The 18,988-nt window shown below is 40.9% G+C and overlaps 1 protein-coding gene across 3 annotated transcripts in view; it reads right to left on the bottom strand.

Moving 5' to 3' along the window:
* Positions 1 to 18,988, bottom strand: part of VEPH1 (ventricular zone expressed PH domain containing 1) — a 208,360-nt gene that overhangs the window by 113,005 nt on the left and 76,367 nt on the right. For all 3 annotated transcript variants that reach the window (XM_059686883.1, XM_059686885.1, XM_059686884.1), the window contains exon 7: positions 4,005 to 4,225. In XM_059686883.1, the coding sequence (XP_059542866.1) occupies positions 4,005 to 4,225 (221 nt within the window). The remainder of the gene's footprint in view (positions 1 to 4,004; positions 4,226 to 18,988) is intronic.

Here is an 18,988-nt window from a genome sequence, read left to right on the forward strand (position 1 = left end):
CTCTGGGGCTATTCCAAGGAGGGCAGAGTTCCTGGAGCCATTCTACTCTGAACATGCTCTCCTTATTCTATTTATCATTCATTCTCCCACACACAACATGTGTTTTTGTAATCTTCACCTGATGATATATTTTTATTGAATTTTTTAGAGAGAGAGGAAGGGAGAGAGAGAGAGAAAGAGAAACATCGATGGGTTGCTATTGAATCTGCAACTTAGGTATATGACCTGACTGGGAATCAAACCCACAACCTTTATGGGATGATGCTCCAACCACCTGAGCCACCCAGCTAGGGCCACACAGTGTTCTATTTTTTCCCCCCTCCATCTGCCATCTCTTTCCATTCATACCTAAATCAGAAATACACCTATCCAACTGGTTGTGTCTATAATTTACCTTTCATTCTCCTTCTTAAAATGTTTTCCAGGCCTAATTCTTAAAAACAAAACAAAAATAAACACAAAATCTCACCACTACTACCACCATCACCACCAAAACAACAAAAGAACATACCACCCATTTAACCAAGCAAGAGGATTGGGAAAGTTTTAACCACACACTCTATGTTAAAACTGTTCTTATAAACAACTCCTCCCCTCCCCCCCCGCCCCCCAATGGCTCTGATGGCTTTGGCTGGGGTTTGAAAGATGGATCTGAGGGAACTGTCACCCCTGCCCCTCAGGTCCCCATTTTGGCCCTGGACTTGGAGCTGTGTTCTTTCTCCTTTCCCTCTGCTTTCCCCTTCTGCCTTTTCCTATTGCCCTCCATCCTCCCTACCTTTTCTCATTACTCCTATTTACTTCCAACCCCGATTTTCTTTCCACAGTTTTCATCCCTCAAAGTTTCCATCCCCGGTTGGGGCCTGAGCTGAACCTCCTACTAAGACCACCTGTGACAAACTGTCCCCAACGCCCATGGTGCCTGATTAGAGCAGTCTCCCTGGCGCCACATGCCTTTGGCAAAGGCACCTCCGAGTCTCTGATCAATGGCTGCTCAGCCAGTGCACAGTTGTCGGAAGTCTCCTTCCCCAGCTTCCCCCAGGTCCTGGCAGACAAATGGTTCAAGGGATAGTGGCTCCCACAATGGATAGTGGTTCAAAGGCTCATACACCGTTCCCCCTATCTTAACACCTTCCCTTTTTCAATCCACAATTGCTGTTACCCACCTCCTGCATCCCCAGAATTATTTTCAAAATCTAAACTCTTTGCTTAGCTGTCCTGTTCTTTAGCCTTTGTTGTTTTATTATTTAGATATAAACATTTTTTTTCTAAAACACAGGAACAAGAAAGGTGCCAGTGTGCTTACCCGATGCTTCTAATAGAGCTCACCCAGTTAATTCAGAGTCATTCTGCACGAAGAAGGCTCGCGTCTGCTTTCGCTTTTCTTTCCCTCTAGGATGCTAATTGTTTTCCTTTTCATTATCTGATAGTTTTGGCCTGAAGTCTAAAATCTGGCCTGCTGGGCTATGTGTCAGATTTGTAAATTAGATGACGTCTGTTTTGAATTTTATCATCTTTAATTTTCTTTCAAGCTCTCTTCATTTATTCATTTCCCCTCCTATTGTAAGGATCAGACTTTGCTGGATGCCTTAGACAAAAGCGCCGACCTTTCTGCTTTTTGGGGGCACAGATTAAAATTACTGAAGTTACATGGTCACAATGAAGGCTATTCAGGGAAAAGATGTTGGGAGAGAAGCCTTAGCAACCATCCCAGAGAGGATGAGCAGTTGCCACAAAAGCTGGCTGTCCACACCAGCGTTTTGAAGTTCCCACTGAATAATTATAATCGATTAGAAGGAGATTGACAATGAAGGTTGAACGGGGTGAAGTATTTTGAATTGAAGAGGTGGTGGAGATGGCAATGGTGGTAGTACGTGAGGTGACTAGTGACGTTTTATCTCTCCACATTTAATTACCCTCTTTGCTTTTTTCTCAGAGAAATAATAAAGGGAAGCTTCAATGCATTCTCATACATGAAGACTCATATTTTGATAGTGAGACCTTATGCTTTCCTCCTATTTACATACCTGCTAAATTCTTCTTTTCATGGGGAAATTGTTTATTGCTTATGGTTTTGGACTTACTTATTAAGGATCAATTTTTCTGTTAGAATGCCTAATGTAATACCCTTGTATAACATGTTTTCCCTTTATATAAACCTTTTTCACACATATAATCTCACAGATGTCAGTTGGCCTCTTGCAACTTTGCATTTGTAGAGGCAATAGAGAACGGATGAGCGGCTGGCCAGAACATGTGCCTATGCTCTCACATCGGATCCAGATGTTAGTCATCACTGGGAAGAAGAAATAGCAGGCTGGCTGTGGGCAGAATACAAAATGGCTCCCCCAAGCACCAGCTGTAGAAGCTCTAAACAAAATTTCCAAAACCGCCCCACGGACATTGGCCAGCAGTGACTTTGTGCTTGCACATAAATGACAAATCACCCCTTCATGATGCTGGCCCTGGATTTCTTGGATGCTGCTGTATTTGGGCTGTTGCTAGGCAGATCATAGGCCTGTGAAAATGCCATTTTTAAATGGAATATATAGATAGCAGTGGTTTTCAACTAGGGGTGATTTATTAATGCCTGGAGATGTTTGTGGTTGTCATAACTGAAAGAGAGAGCTGCTATTAGCACCTAGTGGGTAGAGACCAGGGATGCTGGCAAATATTCTATAATTCACAGGACAGCTTCACAACCAAGAATTATCTAGTCCAAATTTTAATAATACCAGAGTTAGAAGCCCTGACATATAGGCATCTATACAGTGAACCAGGTAACAACAGATTTTCATATGCACAACCAAAACTATGGTGTTGATAGAAAAGAGCCCTTGTGATTTGTCTTCCTTAGATGAACAGTAGTTGTTGACCTTGATGACCACTTTGGCCAGATTATACTCTCTGTTGTAGAATGGGGGAAGAGACCTTTCTAGATTGGCTTCCCTCTGGCTACCTCTTTTCTTGGTTATCAGCATCATCTTCCATGTGTATTCAGTCACTCAAACTAGATATCTCTGGGTTTTCATCCACTCTTCTCTCCTTCTCCTCACCACACCTCCTACTAGTGATCAACTCCTCAGAATCCTGAGCACTCTCTCATTATAATGATCTGCCCCGACTTCTTAAATTCCCCACCACTGACCACAATTGAAGGAGCCTATTGTTAAGGTTCCAGAACTAGCATCCTGGTCGCTCTCTCTCCCTGGCCAGCCTGCTGTTTTTGCCAAATCCATTCAGTGCTCCACAACATTAGCCACTTCCTCATTCATCTAGTCCTTTGGTGAGAAAATATTTATTGAGCGCCTACTCTATGGTCATTTCTATGCTAGGAGCTATGACCATTCTCTGGATTAAAATCTTCCCAACTTCCATGTTGCTTACAGGACAAACCCCTTGATGCAGCATGTAAGTCCTCTGATAATCTGCCTCTGACCTAACTTTTCGGCTTAGTCTAATACCCTACGCTGATGACCTTGAACCTGCCACGTTGAATCAACTACTTTTTCTTAGTCCAGCTCACACACTCTTGAGCTCTTTTGTCCTTGCATGTGAGGAATGTCCTTCTATTTGCAGTGTCCTTTCTACTCTTATTATTCATCCTGTATAACTTACTCTAGTACCTACACAGATGCTTGGCACATGGACACTACTCAATAAATATGGAATGAACTTAAATTTCACCTTCTCTGCAAAACACTCTTTAATTGCCTGGCTGTTGGTCAGTATGTGTCTCATGCTCCCTAGTTCATTGTATGCACTTCTGTTAAAACCCTGTCACATACCCTGACTGTGAACCCCTTGAGGGATGGGGTTTGAGAGTACCCTGTATTTAGAAAAAGCCCTGGTAAGTGTCATAATTTATTTAGAAGTTACTCTAGGTTGAGGTAGTGGGTTTGGCTTTCTTTGGGAAGCTTATCGCCTGCAAAAGAAAGTGTAGCTGCCTGTGCTCTGCCTCCATGGGTTCTCGACAGATTCCCAAGTCCACAGAAATTCCCGCTCACCTGCCACTTTGGGGTTTGGTGGCTTCCAGTTGTCGGGTAAGGAGCTTGGCAATGGCAGTGAAGCTGTTGCTCATGCGGAAGATGTCTCTGCTCTGAGGGCCCAGGAGGGAGGAGAATGTGTCTGTGATGCTCTTAATCTCCAGCAGGAGAATATGGTGAAAGGAGTGCTCCATGTTGGCCAGCTGACTCACCAGAAATGGCAGGCAGCTTCTGGCTCTCTCCTGCCAAGAACAACAAAGAACATGTACAAGTGTTGGTGGGAATGTAAACTAGGACAGCCACTATGGAAACCAGTATGGAGGTTCCTCAAGAAATTAAAAATAGAGCTACCATATGGTCCAACAATCCCACCTCTGGGATTATTCCCCAAAGAAATGAAATCATTATCTTGAAGGGGTAGCGACACTTCCATAGTCATTGCAGCATTACTCACAATATCTAAGACACAGAAACAAGTGTCCATTGACAAATGAGTGGTTAAAGAAAATCTAAAAAAAAATGCAATAGAATATTATTCAGCCATTAAAAAAGAAGGAAATCCTACCATCTGTATTAACATGAATGAAAATGGAGGACAGTATGCCAACTGAAATAAGACAGACAGAGAAAGGCAAATACTGCATGGTGTTAGTTTTAAGTGGAATCTGAAACAAACAAATACTCATACAAATTGAGATGAGAGAAGAGTTTGCCAGGGGCTGAGGGAAGGGGAAAATAGGGAGAATAAAAGGGCACAAATGTTTAGTTATAAGATTATAAAATCTGAGGACCTCATGTATAACAGGGTGACTACAGCTGATAACATCGTACTGTGTAACTGAAGTTTGCGAAAATATGGGAGGTGATGGATGTGTTAATTAACTCAATGGAGGAATCCTTTCACAATGTACTGGTATATGTATATCAAGTTATCACATTATACACTTTAAATATCTTATAATTTAACTTAGCAATTATACCTCAACAAACCTGGGGGGAGGGGATGAGGAAGAACAACGAAGAACAAAGGCCTATATTTTAAGAGTCCCGTGACCTGCAGATGGCAGTTCTATGGGTGTTCACTTAGAGAACTAGCTGAAGCTAAACAGCGTTTCATTCAGAGTGCCTCTGTATTGGCTTCTTTGAAGTTTTAATTTTTTTCCTGATTTTCAGGAAAACTTTTTAAAATAAAACTTTTGTTCTGTTACTCCTTTCTTATAAATAGGTAAATTGTCTCATTGGCCTATCTCACCCGGTCGAAATCTCTCAACTTCCATTAATCATCTGACGCCACATACCTCCCTTCCCAAGTTTGTGGCTTTCTCTGGCCAGTCTCCAAGCCTGTGCCTCACTAATTCTACCTGCCCAGGAGAGGCCTGGTCAATCCTGGATCCATCCATCTGCCTTGTATCATCAAACTGGTGTCCAAAGTTTACCTCCTCTCCACACGACATGCTCACTCATTGCTTACTTTGGGCCTCTTTCAATATGTTCCATAGTGTATGTGCCTGGTCAAACAAGTAGATTGTATTACTTAGTTTTAATCAAATTAGCTCTCACAAATAATTTAAAAGAAACTGAAGCAAGCATATAGGCCTAACCAATGGACATGGACAACAGGGGGGCGAGGGCATGAGTGGGAGGGTTAGGGGGCAACGTGGGGATAAGGACACATATGTAATAACTTAATCAATAAAAAAATTTTAAAAAATCCCTAAAAAAAAAAAAAAAAGAAAGAAAAGAAACTGAAGACGAACAATGCAGGCATGAGTGAATAACAAGAAAATGGCATGTTTCCTATATCTATCAAAACTCCTCAACAGCCATAGTAGGAGGTGCCATAATTTAACCCAACATGACTAGAACTTTCCCAATTTTTTTTTAATTATCAAGAAAGTTATTTGAAATGTAAATGTGCACCCAACATAAATAATGCTATACCATTAAAAAATAAAAATAATTTTAAATATGGCTTATTTCATTTTTAATTCCTCTTTTAAAATCTTATTTTTATGTATTCAATATTTTTGTGTTGTTAGCATAATAGAAAATATGTATAAGTATAGATAAGTATATGTATTGGAAATTAATGCTCAAAATCCCAAGTGATAAATGTACAGGTTGAAGTTATTCTTTTCACCAGGAACTCTCTTTTACTCCTTGTTCTAGTATTTGACGCCTTAATTTCTTTCAACATGTAAATCTTGTCTCCTCCATGAAGCTCTCCACTGTGCCCATTTCTCTCTGAATTTTCACTGTATTATAGATTATTTTTTAAAATCTTGTTTAGAACTTGTTCATTTCTTTAGTCTTGCTTTTATTTAGTTACCAAATAGGTATTACATGCCTATATATGCTTGTGCTAGATTCTAGATGACAAAGATGAATTGGTCTCTGCCTTTAAGAGATCCACAATCCCCCTTTCATTTATAATTCTCTAGTGGTTACATGTACCAGCCAAGTCTCCTAAAGGGGCTACTTCTCATATATCAATCATCTGCCTGGCACAGAACTGAGTGTGTATGTCTCGGTTCATTATTTGAAGCAATCTCCCAAGCCAAAATATGACCTGACAAATAAAGCATGTAGTTGCAAAGGAATCTGTGCTTTACAAGAAATATTTATTACAGAACAGATTTAAGTAGCAAAGTTCTCTACTCTTTAATACTTAACTTGATTTTCAAAGATTCCATGTACAATTGCACTGGAACACATCTCTTGGGGAAGTAGAATACACAGCTTGACAGCTAATTGAAGAGATATGTATTCATTAAAGGATTAAAATGTTAGATAAATAAAAAATCAGACCATTGCAATAAGTTCCTGACAGCCCATTTTCTATTTTTGGCTCATACAATTGCCAGGTTGCAGAAGGACACTTAGATGTTCTCAGATGCTCTTGAGTCTAATATATATATTGCAACCTAGAGTCTTTCATGCACGCAAGGGTTCCGAATGAGAATTCATAGTATGCAGTGCATCTCAGGGACATTTTCCATTCCCTATTTAAAGGCAAAAGCTGGATGGGTCCCTACCATATGCTAGACCCTGTTGTAGAAGTTAGGAACACAGAATTGAAGAAAATACCTGCCATGACAATGAGGCAACAGATAACAAACAAAATGCACATGTAAAATATATAGTGTGTTGGATAGAGAAGTGTGCCTCAGAAAAAGATGGGGCAGGGAGGATGTCAATGTTAAATAGTGTCGCCAGGTCAGATCTCACAGAGGAGGAGACACTTGAATTCAACAAGCTTTTAGAATCTAAACCCAACATTCTCAGTAACCATAGAGAATAATTACAGTAAAAGTCGCCCTGGTCGATACAGGGAGGTCAGGAGATGAAGAACTGGGACATGGGAGATGTGCCATTTTCCTACTGAGCATGTAGTTTCAAATTTCAAGTAACTTCCTCAGCTTCTGATTCAGATTTCTCTTTAGCAATTTTTTTTTTACACTGTGTCACAAACATTTCATGTGCTCATCTAAGTGTCCCTATAACTTCATTAAGAATTCTCACCTTGGCCTGGTGACTCAATAGGTTGGAGCATTGTCCTGTACACCAAAAGGTTGTGGGTTCGTTCCCAGGTCAGGGCACATACCTAGGTTTGGGATTTGATCCCCCACTCTGGGTGTGTACAGGAGGCAACCTATCATTCTCTCTTTCTCTCTCTCTCCATTCCTTTCTCTAAATATATCCTTGGGTGAGGATTTAAAAAAATAAATAATTCTTTTCATTATAAAAATTAGCAAGCCCTTTCTTTAGAGCATTTGTCTTCCTAAAGGTGAAGATGGCTGTGTGAGCATTTGCTGAAAACAACATAATTCTGAATGATCTTCTGGCAGGCAAATTGAGCTGAAGGGAAAATTAATCACAGTGCAGGAACAAGAAAAATCATGGCTGTGGAACTAGCATATGAAACCAAGCCAATTTCATATGGTTTGTTCTGAAATCTTGGAACATGTCCAGGTACCTCTCAGGAGTAACAGATATAATTTGGGATTAGAAAGTGTGATGTTAGGGTAAGAAGGGGGTTAGGAGATTCTGATTTCTTTCTTGGCTCCATGATATTCTGTCTCAGGAGCCAGTGATTGCATTTTTTTCTGCTTTCAGTCACCTCACTGTTGGGACAGGGTCAACAGTACCTATTTCAGAGAGGAAGGGAGAGGGAGAGACAGATAGAAACATCAATGATGAGAGAGAATCATTGATTAGCTGCCTCCTGCATGCCTCCTACTGAAGATCAAGTCCACAACCCGGGCATGTGCCCTTGACTGGAATCGAACCCAGGGCCCTTCATTCCCAAGTCGATGGTCTATCCACTGAGCCAAACCACCTAGGGAAGTACGCCTTAATTGCAGACCTAGCTTCATCTGACATAAATTGATTATTTATTATTAAAATAATAATAGCTAGTCTACAGAGAGCACTTAATCTAAGTGACAAGTCTATTCTATATGTTTTAAAAATGCAAAGGACCTAAATAGACCCCTTTCGAAAGAGGACATACAGAAGGCCAAGAGGCATATGAAAACATGCTAAAAGTCACTAATCACCAGAGAGATGCAAATCAAAATGACAGTGAGGTACCATCTCACACCTGTCAAATCACACAAATCAACAAATGACAAGTGCTGGCGAGGATGTGGAGAAAAAGGAACCCTTATGCATTGCTGGTGAGAATGCAGACTGGTACAGCCACTGTGGAAAACAGATTGGAGTTTCCTCAAAAAATTAAAAATGAAACTCCCATTTGACCCAGTAATTCTACTTCTAGGAATATACCCCAAGAAACCAGAAACACCAGTCAGAAAGGATATATGCACCCCTAATGCTCATAGCAGCACAATTCACCATAGCTAAGATATGGAAACAGCCTAAGTGCCCATCAGCAGATGAGAGGGTTAGAAAACGGTGGTACATCTACACAATGGAATACGACGCTGCTGTAAAAAAAGGGTGGCGGGGGTGGGGGGGGACTCTTACCATTTGCAACAGCATGGATGGACCTGGAGAGCATTATGCTAAACAAAATAAGCCAGTCAGAGAGAGATAAATATCACATGATCTCAGTCATTTGTGGAATATAATGAACAGCATGAACTGATGAACTAAAATAGATCCAGAGACATAGAAGCATTGAACAGACCATCCAGTCTCAGAGGGAAGGCAGGTGGGGGGAATGAGAGATCAACCAAAGGACTTGTATGCATGCATATAAGCATAACCCATGGACACAGACAGTAGGGGGTGAGGGAATGTGCTAGGGGGTGGGAATGATCAGGGGGAGGTCAATCAGGGAAAAAGGAGACATAATACTTTAAACAATAAAGAATTAAATAAAAAAAGTATTTATTTCTATATTTTTCCCAATAATACTCTAAGGTATGTCCTGTGATCAATGCCATTTCACAAGGGGGAAACTGAGGCACAGATAGAAAACCAACTTGCTCAAGGTCACATTGCCCTCTCAGTCTCTATAGCTGTGTCCTCATTGGCTGTATACCTCAGCCCCTCCTGTCAAAAATTCTAAACTCACCCATGCTCATATTTTTCCACTCCTTTTTTCTTGTTCATTATTAGTTATGTGGTCCTTTCATTTGATTGTTTTTGATTTAGTAATATAAACATTATAAACTAGAGACCCGGTGCTCAAAATTCATGCACGGGTGTGGTCCTTAGGCCTGGATGGTGATCGAAGTGTGAATGTCTGGTGTGGAAGGGCATGTCCCAGCTGATCTCTTAGGCCCTGGGCAGCATCTGGGCCCTTGGGTCCCCGTGTGCCCCCCTCCACCTGAGTCATGGCGCCAGAGTCCTCATGTGGAGATAGAGTGAGCGCGGCTGGACGCCGTGGGCCGGGACACAGCGTGGGCCTCTGGGCAGCGCAGCAGCACCACATGGAAGCCAGGCAGGCAGTGCGCTCTCTCCTGGTCGGCCTCGCAGACCAGCTTCTGCGCCAACCCATGGGGAGCCCAACAAGCCCGTGCAGTGGCTGCATGCAGGATCACCTGGAAGAGGCCGCACAAGTACGGGGCGGGCTCCTCAAGGGCGCCCGGCACCTGAGCACCCGCTGCCAGCGCTGTGTCACCGACGCCCACCATGTCCTTCACTGCCCCTGGTGATCAGCGCACATCATAGTGAGCCGTCGAACTCCAGGTCGAATGACCACCCAAGGGGACAATTTGCATATTAGGCTTTTATTATATAGGATACTCTGTGAATACAAAATAGACCAGCAGTTCTCAAAGTCTTTGATCGCAGGACCCCCTTTTTTTTTTTTTTTCATTTCTCTCTCTCTCTCTCTTTATTGATTTTTATTGAGAGAGGAAGGGAGAGGGAGAAACATCAATGTGAGAGCAAAACATTGACTTCTGTCAACCACCCAGTTGCTGGGGTCCAACCCCAGCAAGTCCAGGGGTCCCCAAAGGTGTGGACGGAGTCGGCGAAGAAGGAATGACACAGAGACAACGTTCAGTTGATCAGCAGCCTAGCCAGGATCTCTAGCCAAGTTCTGGTCAGGATCTCCAGCGAAGTTCTGGTTAGGATCTCCAGCCAGGTTCTGTGTCCATGTTCTCTTGCTAGGTTCTCCAGGTTCTCCAGCCAGGTTCTGTAGCCATGTTCCCTCGCTAGGTTCTCCAGGATCTTTTGCCAGGTTCAGTCACCAGGTTCTAGTCAGGTTCTCTTGCCATGTTCTATCCAGGTCCTGTAGCCAGGTTCTGTCTCTAGGTTCTTCAGCCAGGTTCTCTCTCTAGGTTCTGTCTCCAGGTTCTGTTGCCAGTTTCTGCCCAGGATCTTTTGCCATGTTCTCTCGCTAGGTTCTGTCTCTAGGTTCTGTGGCCAGTTTCTGTCCAGGACCTTTTGCCATGTTCTCTCCAGCGAAGTTCTTCTGTCTCTAGGTTCTGTGTAGGTTCTGTGTCTAGGTTCTGTGATCGCAGGACCCCTTTACTCTCTATAGAAGACCCTCAAAAAGTTTTTGTTTATGTGGATTATACCTATTGATATTTATCATATATGAAGCTAATACTGAGAAATTTAAAAAGTATTTCTGGAGACATTTTCAGTTGGTACAGCTGGGGAAAGGGAGAAAGTGCTGGCAGTAGGTATCTAGTGGGTAGAGGCCAGAGATACTGCTAAACATCCCCCCTCAACCAAGGCCTAGAAACCCTAAGATAAATGAAACTGCCTTTTTTTTCTCTTTCCTGTGAGTACGTGATGGTGAAGACTACAGCCATGAGTACAGTTTGGTGCCAAGGCCTTGATTTGTGCTAAGTAAGGCACCAGCAACTTTACTCATCATTGCTTTTGTCCTTTCAGTGTAAATGTTAACACAGTGGAAAAAGTCAGTGAGGTATGGGTATTATCGTGAAAATAGAACCCCTGATGGTACCTCGGGAGCTCGTGGACCTCACTGAGAACTGATGAATTAAAATCAAGGGTCAGCAAACCTTTTCTGTAAAGGACCAGACAGTGAATATTTTTGGCTTGGTGGGCTATAGGGTCTTTGCTGTGGGAAAGCAGCTCCAGACAATAAGTCAATAAATACCAATAGGGGTGGCTGGATTTGGCCCACGGCATTCATTTACTGACCCTTGAACTAGATGATATGCTTGCAACATTGCCTTGGCCACTCCATTCATTTTTACCAGTTTATTTGTTTTTAAAATGCTGCTACTCTTGTATCATAAAGCTCCTTTGTTGTTCTTTGTCAGGATAACAGAATGTAATTCAGAATGTGGCCAAACATGGAAGTGTGGGTGCCCGGTTATGACGATAATAATCTCCCTTTATTAAGCATCCACTGTGTGCCAGGTACTTGGCCTGTGCTTCCTCACTTAATCCTCACAACAACCTAGCAAAATGAGTATCCTGATAGGTACTGATGTCAAAGGGCCAATCACCTGACCAAGGTCACACACGTGATAGAGTCACAGTGACAGAGCAAGACTGAATCAAGATCCGCCTGATTTCTGATGGTTTCCACTTGGCCTGGGCTGAAAAGGCCCTTTAGTGCAGTCCTGTGTGCTGCAGCCTTCCTCTCTCTGGCAGCCACAGCAGCATCACCAATTGATTATAGTGCTTTTTTTTGGCTGAACTTTCCCAAGACCCTTCTTCAACACTATTCTTCTTGTGAGGATATTTTAATGGCTGCACACCTCCCCTCCCCATTCCCATATAATGTGATTGAATTGAATGTGGTCCAGGCATGGGAATTTTTTAAACCTCCCAGATCATTTTAATTTTCAGTTCCAAATCTCTAAAATTTTGAGAATTTGCTGATTTAGGAAATGTAGATTTGGTCCTAAAATCCACACTTTCCTCTCTTCTATTCTTTATCAATTTGCAAACCAGTAATAGAAAATAATATATTTTATCCAGCTTCTGCTATTCTTGCTTTAGTATTATTTTTGCTTTTATGTTTTATTTTATTTTATTGGGGGGGCACTGCTATTTATTTATTTTTAAAGTTTGTCTTTATTATTGAAAGTATTATATATGTCCCATCTCCCTTCCATTGACCCCCCCACCTCACTCCTGTCTCCTGCTTTTTTATTTTATAACTAGGGGCCCAGTGCACGAAATTCGTGCACTGGGTGTGTGTGGGGGGGAGTGTCCCTCAGCCCAGCCTGCCCCCTCTCACATACTGGGAGCCCTCAGGCGTTGACCCCCATCACCCTCCAATCGCAGGATCGGCCCCTTGCCCAGGCCTGACGCCTCTGGCCTACGCGTCCGGCCCGGGCAGCAGGGACCTGCAGTGGCAGCAGCCCCACGATCGTGGGCTTCGCTTTAGGCCCAGGCAAGGGACCCCTAGCTCCTGGGACTGCCAGCTTCGACCGTGCCCAGCTCCCATCGCTGGCTCCACCCCTACTTCCTGCTATCACTGGCCAGGGCGGAAAAGGCACCTGATTCTCCGATCATGGCTGGGGGGCAGGGCAAAGGCGGCCCCAGGGCCGCCTTTGCCCTGCCCCCCAGCTCTTAGCTCCCCCCTGGGTTTCCAATCACTGTCAGTGGCAGGGGGCTTCTTCCTGCTTTCCCTTTCGCCTCCCTGCATTGTGCCTACATATGCAAATTAACCACCATCTTGTTGGCAGTTAACTGCCAATCTTAGTTGGCAGTTAATTTGCATATAGCCCTGATTAGCCAATGAAAAGGGTAGCTCGTACGCCAATTACCATTTTTCTCTTTTATTAGTGTTGATGACAAAATCATTATATTTCTTCACAATGCAACTCTTTAAGAGACACTTGTGAGGGCCATTAGAAATGTAAATCAAATGCGTTTGCCCTCAGTGCCTTCTCAGTGAAGCTTGGTCAGGGAAATGCAGGCCTCTTTAGGAGCCCTCAGAAGCCCAAGGGGGGCCAATGCTGCTTAACTGCTTGGGAGTGTATTTATTCCATGAGTATCTTTCTTTTTTTCTTTTTTAAAATATATATATTTTTAATTATTTATTTCAGAGGAAGGGAGAGGGAGAGAGATAGAAACATCACTGATGAGAGAGAATCATTGATCAGCTGCTTCCTGCATGCCCCCTACTGGGGATCAAGCATAAACCTGGGCATGTGCCCTTGACTGGAATCAAACCTGGGACCCTTTAGTCCGCAACGCAGGCTGACGCTCTATCCACTGAGCCAAATCGGTGAGGGCATGGAGTCTCTTTCTTAATGGTGGTGGGGTTACTAGCTCCAGAACAAAAGTTGATGGGTTTGTGTGGCTGTCTCCTGCACCCCACCCCAAGTCTTCAGCTTGAGAAACTCAAGTAGAAAAACCAATTCTTATCAATTTGTCCTGGAATTTCCCCAGTTTTACCATTGAAAATCCCTTATCTTGGGAGACCCCTCAGTCAAAGGCAAATTGAGACAGTTGGTCACCCTACTCTAGAGTCTGGGAGTAGGTGGGAAATTATTTTACCTTAGATGACTCTGCTCAGTAGACTCCATTGCTGGTGAATATGATGATATATCATTCTGTGTGTGTGTGTGTGTGTGTGTGTACACACAGTCAATTATCATTGTTCATGGCAGCTATGCTCTAAAAAGGCACTTCAAACACTGAATTAGTGATACTGAAACATTGCTTCTAAGGGAAATAGGTTCCTGCAAGCCTCTGGTCACACATTTTCATTGATACAAAGCCTTGTTTTATATGTGAGTCTATTTAAAGACATCTTAATTAATATATGTTCTTAATTCATTAAAATTGAAATCAAACCAACAGCACTATGACTCATGCATGCATGAAGCTTGTGTATTACACCAATTTTCTCTGTAAGGCACATCACAGCCTTCTTGCACTTAAGAACACCAGAGAGCACTTTAACACTATACTTGTGGGGCATTTTAAACAGTGAAATAACCAACAAAAAGCACAGAAAAGAGAAAAACGTGGCACTAAATAGGCCCCCCAAAGAACAGACACTTGTTTAAAAGAAGAGAGCTGAAACAAGAAGGCCAACCATTGACTTGTTGGATCGCAGCTGGGAACCTCTGTGTCTGGTGACTCAAATTTTTCACTGCTCTGTGAATGGCCCCAGAAGTGCCTCAAGCATTGATTTGGGGTCACAAACACATTTTAGTGAGTAGGTGAATTTGCAAATACAAAATTTGTGAAGTGGATAGAAAGAAAGATAGATGATACATAGATCAATCTATTGATCTCAAATCTTTGTGGATCTCCTAGAAAAGAGAAATTTCTGCTTTTATCTTGGTTGGTCAGAGTTGAAAGACATTCCAAAGTGGAAAGTCATATCCACAGAGTTGAAAGATATTCTAAACTGTTAAGACATGGCTTTCCATTATGCCATTACTATCATGTTGAGAATGCAAGTTCAGCTTTTCCAAGGTCAGATGTAGTGTGGTTTGAGTTTAGGTCTTCAGCACATCTTCCAGTTGGTCTTTCCTTCTACTTTCCACCATGAGCAGATTCTCTTGTTGCCTTTCAACTGAAGTTTCCCTTCTTTAGCAAGTTACTAAACAGGTGCTCCTTGGTATTCGAGGGGGATTGGTTCCAAGACCCCCTGCTGATACCACTTTAAAACATCTCTAGATTACCTAATACAATGGGAATGCTATGTAAAAAGTGTTTATACTGTATTGTTTGTGGAATAATGACAAGAAAAGAAAAGTCTGTACATGTTCAGTACAGATGCAACCATCGCAGACCTAACTACATAGTACACGTCAACAACAACGAAACACTTTTAAAATATATATATTTTTAAAAAATAAAAATTTAAAAAAATAATAAAATAAATGAGAAAAAAAGTTAAAAAAAAATATATATATATTTTTGATTCTTGGTTAGTTGAAGCCACAGATGCTGAACCTGCAGATACAAGGGGCTGACTGTACATCTAAATACATGTGAGCTCTGTTTTTCATCCACATATTAATTCTCCTCATTATACATTATTTTGTATGCATGACCCAACTCGGGTGTGCAGATTGAAGAATGGCCACAGCCATTTGCTTTTTGAAAATCAATTGTTCATAGCAGATAATGAAAAATGTGAGTAACATGAAATATTTTGAGATATGTTTTTTTATCTTTCTTTGTTCTCCATAGGAGTGTGTGTGTGTGTGTGTGTGTGTGTGTGTGTGTGTGTGAGAGAGAGAGAGAGAGAGAGAGAGAGAGAGAGAGAGGTAGAATAATGCCACCCTTTTAAAAAAGGGATCCATTTGGTTTGGGACACTGAGTTTGGGAATGAGAACTGTAATTATGAGAAAGCCAAGGAGAAACTTACCTGCAAATCCTTTTAAAATAGATTCTAATATGTTTGTTAAACATTTATGAAGTGGTGTTGCTATTGGACATATTGAAATCAGCTTCTTTTTGGAGCTACTTATAACTAGATATTTGTTACCATTTTTAAAAGAACACCCCTAGAGTCTTATCTAACAGTCCTCACAACTCAGTTCCCATTAGGAACAGACGCCTTCCGATAGGGCAGACCTTTGGCTACTGGAGACCTTCCTCCCCTGCTCTTTCTTGAACACTCCTACTGTCTTTTAACGGATTCAAATGTCACCTCTTCTGTGAAACCCTTCCTGGCTCTCCCAGGGAAGGTTGGTTGCTCCTATCTCTGTGCTCCTCAGACCTCTGATGTATCTTCATGACAGCTCTGACATCTTTGTCTGCAACTTATGCGTGACTTTGTCTCACTCTCCCTTGTGTGCCCCTCAAAGGTGGGGCATGTCATGTTCATATTAGTACCTTCAATGCTTAATGTGTTGCTTGGCATCATGTTCATTGTTGAAAATCACTATTGGCAAGTAAGAGACTGGTAAGGCAAGTAAGACTATTGGCTGTTCAAATTGTCAATAAACATGGAAGATGTTCTTTGGCTAAATATTCACAAAGAAAAACCCCACCCTCAGAGAACAGAAATGTGACAATACCCTAGAAACCCTCACAGCTGAGCCTCTTGTCTGAGCAGGTCTGTGGGCTTAGTGTGGTAGTCACAGGGGGGCTCAGAACCTTCATAAATTTGAATCCTGGCACCTTGACAGGCCAGTCATGAACTTTGGCCAAGTTACTTATCTCCATAGCTCAGTTTACAAAACAGATTAATAGTAGCACCTGCCTCATTGAGTGGCTGTGAGGATTCAGTAAGTTAGAAACAGAGCATTTTAGAACATTGCCTGGCACATGGGAATGCTAAATAAATGTTAGCTACTTTTACTTGCGTGTCAAATACTAAATGCCAATGCAGACATATTTGAATTATCACAAAAACTAAAAACAGGCTGTCTCAGAAGCAATCTATCCCCTTAATTTTTCCAGTTAACAAATTTTGTGAATTGATAAAGGCTGGGGAGCTATAGAAATGTCCAAAAATCCCGACCCAGCTCAATTTAAGCAAACATGGACCAGTTATTTTGGAAACCTGCCAAAAAGCTTACCTAGAAGTGAAATACACTCATTTTACTATGAAAGCCTGTTTCCTTTTTTAAAAAATGGAACATTTTTAATTCAAAACACTATATAACAAGACTTTCTTAGTGACCTGAGCCCAATTTTAACTTATTATCTGTAGATAGCTAGATCTTTTTCTTGTTGCAATTATTTCCCAATCTTCTTCAATCTTTTCTAGTGTCGGAAGTAAAAATATTTAACTATTATAACATTTTTAATTCTATAAAATGCTATTGGATTAGGCAAGGCAGTAATGACCAAGCTATCCAGTAATCTATAAATTCTACAATAATTATACAATTAAGAAATTTCATTCTCTAAGACAAGGATATGCACTTCTACTCTTAAAATATTAGTATAAAAACATATTCAAAATACTTGTACAGTAAGTAGTCATCAAATGTTGTTAGCTTATCATATTCAAAAGCTAAGATTTACTAATTCTTTAACAGAACATTAAGAGGGCAAGCTCCCTGAGATCTCTTTTTTTGTGGAATAAAGTCTAGATTAAATAAACAAAAACACATTGTTAAAGTCTCTTTTAGGCAGATAAACCTCAAGTTTTGAGCTGGTTTTTAAAATAACAGTCCAAAAAGTCACATTCCTCAATTCATTCTTTTATCCTCTGATCATGCCTCAATTTTTTAATTGAACATATTTTTCTTCCCATTGATAAAAAAATGCTATTAGAATTTAAACATATTTACATATTCTGAATGATTATTTAATCAGTGTAAATGGAATAAGTTCCCATTCTTTCCTTATTATTTTATTCAGTTTTATGATTTCAGGAACTACTAGATTCTGTGGGCACATGGGAGAGTAATAAATCATGCCTAGTAGAACAATACTGTCTAGGCAAAACAATTTTTTAAAATAAGTCCCAGTAATAAAAGTCAAAAAACAGCTGATGAAAACAGATGTATCCTTTGTTTTGAATGAGCTCAAATTTTGTAACATGGCAAAAATTAAGGCTCTGTTGGACTCAGTTCAATTCTATGCCTTTGGCACAGAATGCTAAAGTAAACCCCACCCTTGTAAAAAAAACACACACAGGTATAATTTTCGTATTTATAAAGCAATAATGGCTTTTATTTAAATATGGAACTTAACTATGCCTTCCTCAAAAAGATGTTTGAATGAAATTGACTTATGTTTTAAAACAGAAATCGGAGAATGTGATTTGCTATTTGAGGCAATAATGTAACCAAATAAATCACGCTTTAAGCATGATTTATATTTTTAAGGGGCAGAAAACTGGACATGGTCTGCTGTCAAATAAAATTTTCCAGTTTAAGATCATCTTCCCTAAAATAGCATTTAGTGCAGCTGCACTTATGTTTGAAATCTCACATCTCTCTCCATTTGTGCTGAGAGCTTATTTCCCAGCCTCTTTTATTTGTATTGACTCCCAAATACTTAACAGACCTTAAAGCTTGTAGAAGTCCATCTAATTTGAACTTTGAACATAATGTTATTTTGTGGTTTGATAAAATTTTAAAAGTCCTGGGGGCTTGGGAACTTAGCCGCTTAAAGGTAAATCTTTTGTGTGGGCTCAAGGGACCCAGGATGAATTATACGGAGCCAGAATTTCTTCTTCCTCCACACCATGGTCCCCTCATGTAAATGACCTCTCATTGATTATCCTGAACAATGGTTCCACTATTTCTTTTGCTTCAATTAAGCAAACTTTTGAAAGACTATTGGGGACTTTAGCATTGGAACATTTCTGGAGAACTCAAAGAAGCAGCCCATCTTTAATTACACAATATCTGTTTAGCAAATGTGGGGTAATCACAGAATGAGAGAAAAAAAGTAACCACAGAGCTTGTGGCCCAGTCATGGAAAACGATTTTGAAGAAAGATGCTGATTATGGGTCAAAAAAGAAAGAAAGGAAATAGGCAGGAAGAAAAAAGAAAGAAAGAAAAAGAAATTGTGTTTGAACCTTTTGCCAGGAAAAAAATGTACTTTGTGCTCATTAACAATGTGGTAAGACTTAACTCAGTCGAACTATACATCAGCTACAATTGAACTTTCCATAATTTACTCATTACATTACATAATTTACTCATTATATAATTAAATACAAGAT

The sequence above is a fragment of the Myotis daubentonii genome, chromosome 3, assembly GCF_963259705.1.
Source record: "Myotis daubentonii chromosome 3, mMyoDau2.1, whole genome shotgun sequence".
Taxonomy (NCBI): Eukaryota; Metazoa; Chordata; class Mammalia; order Chiroptera; family Vespertilionidae; genus Myotis; species Myotis daubentonii.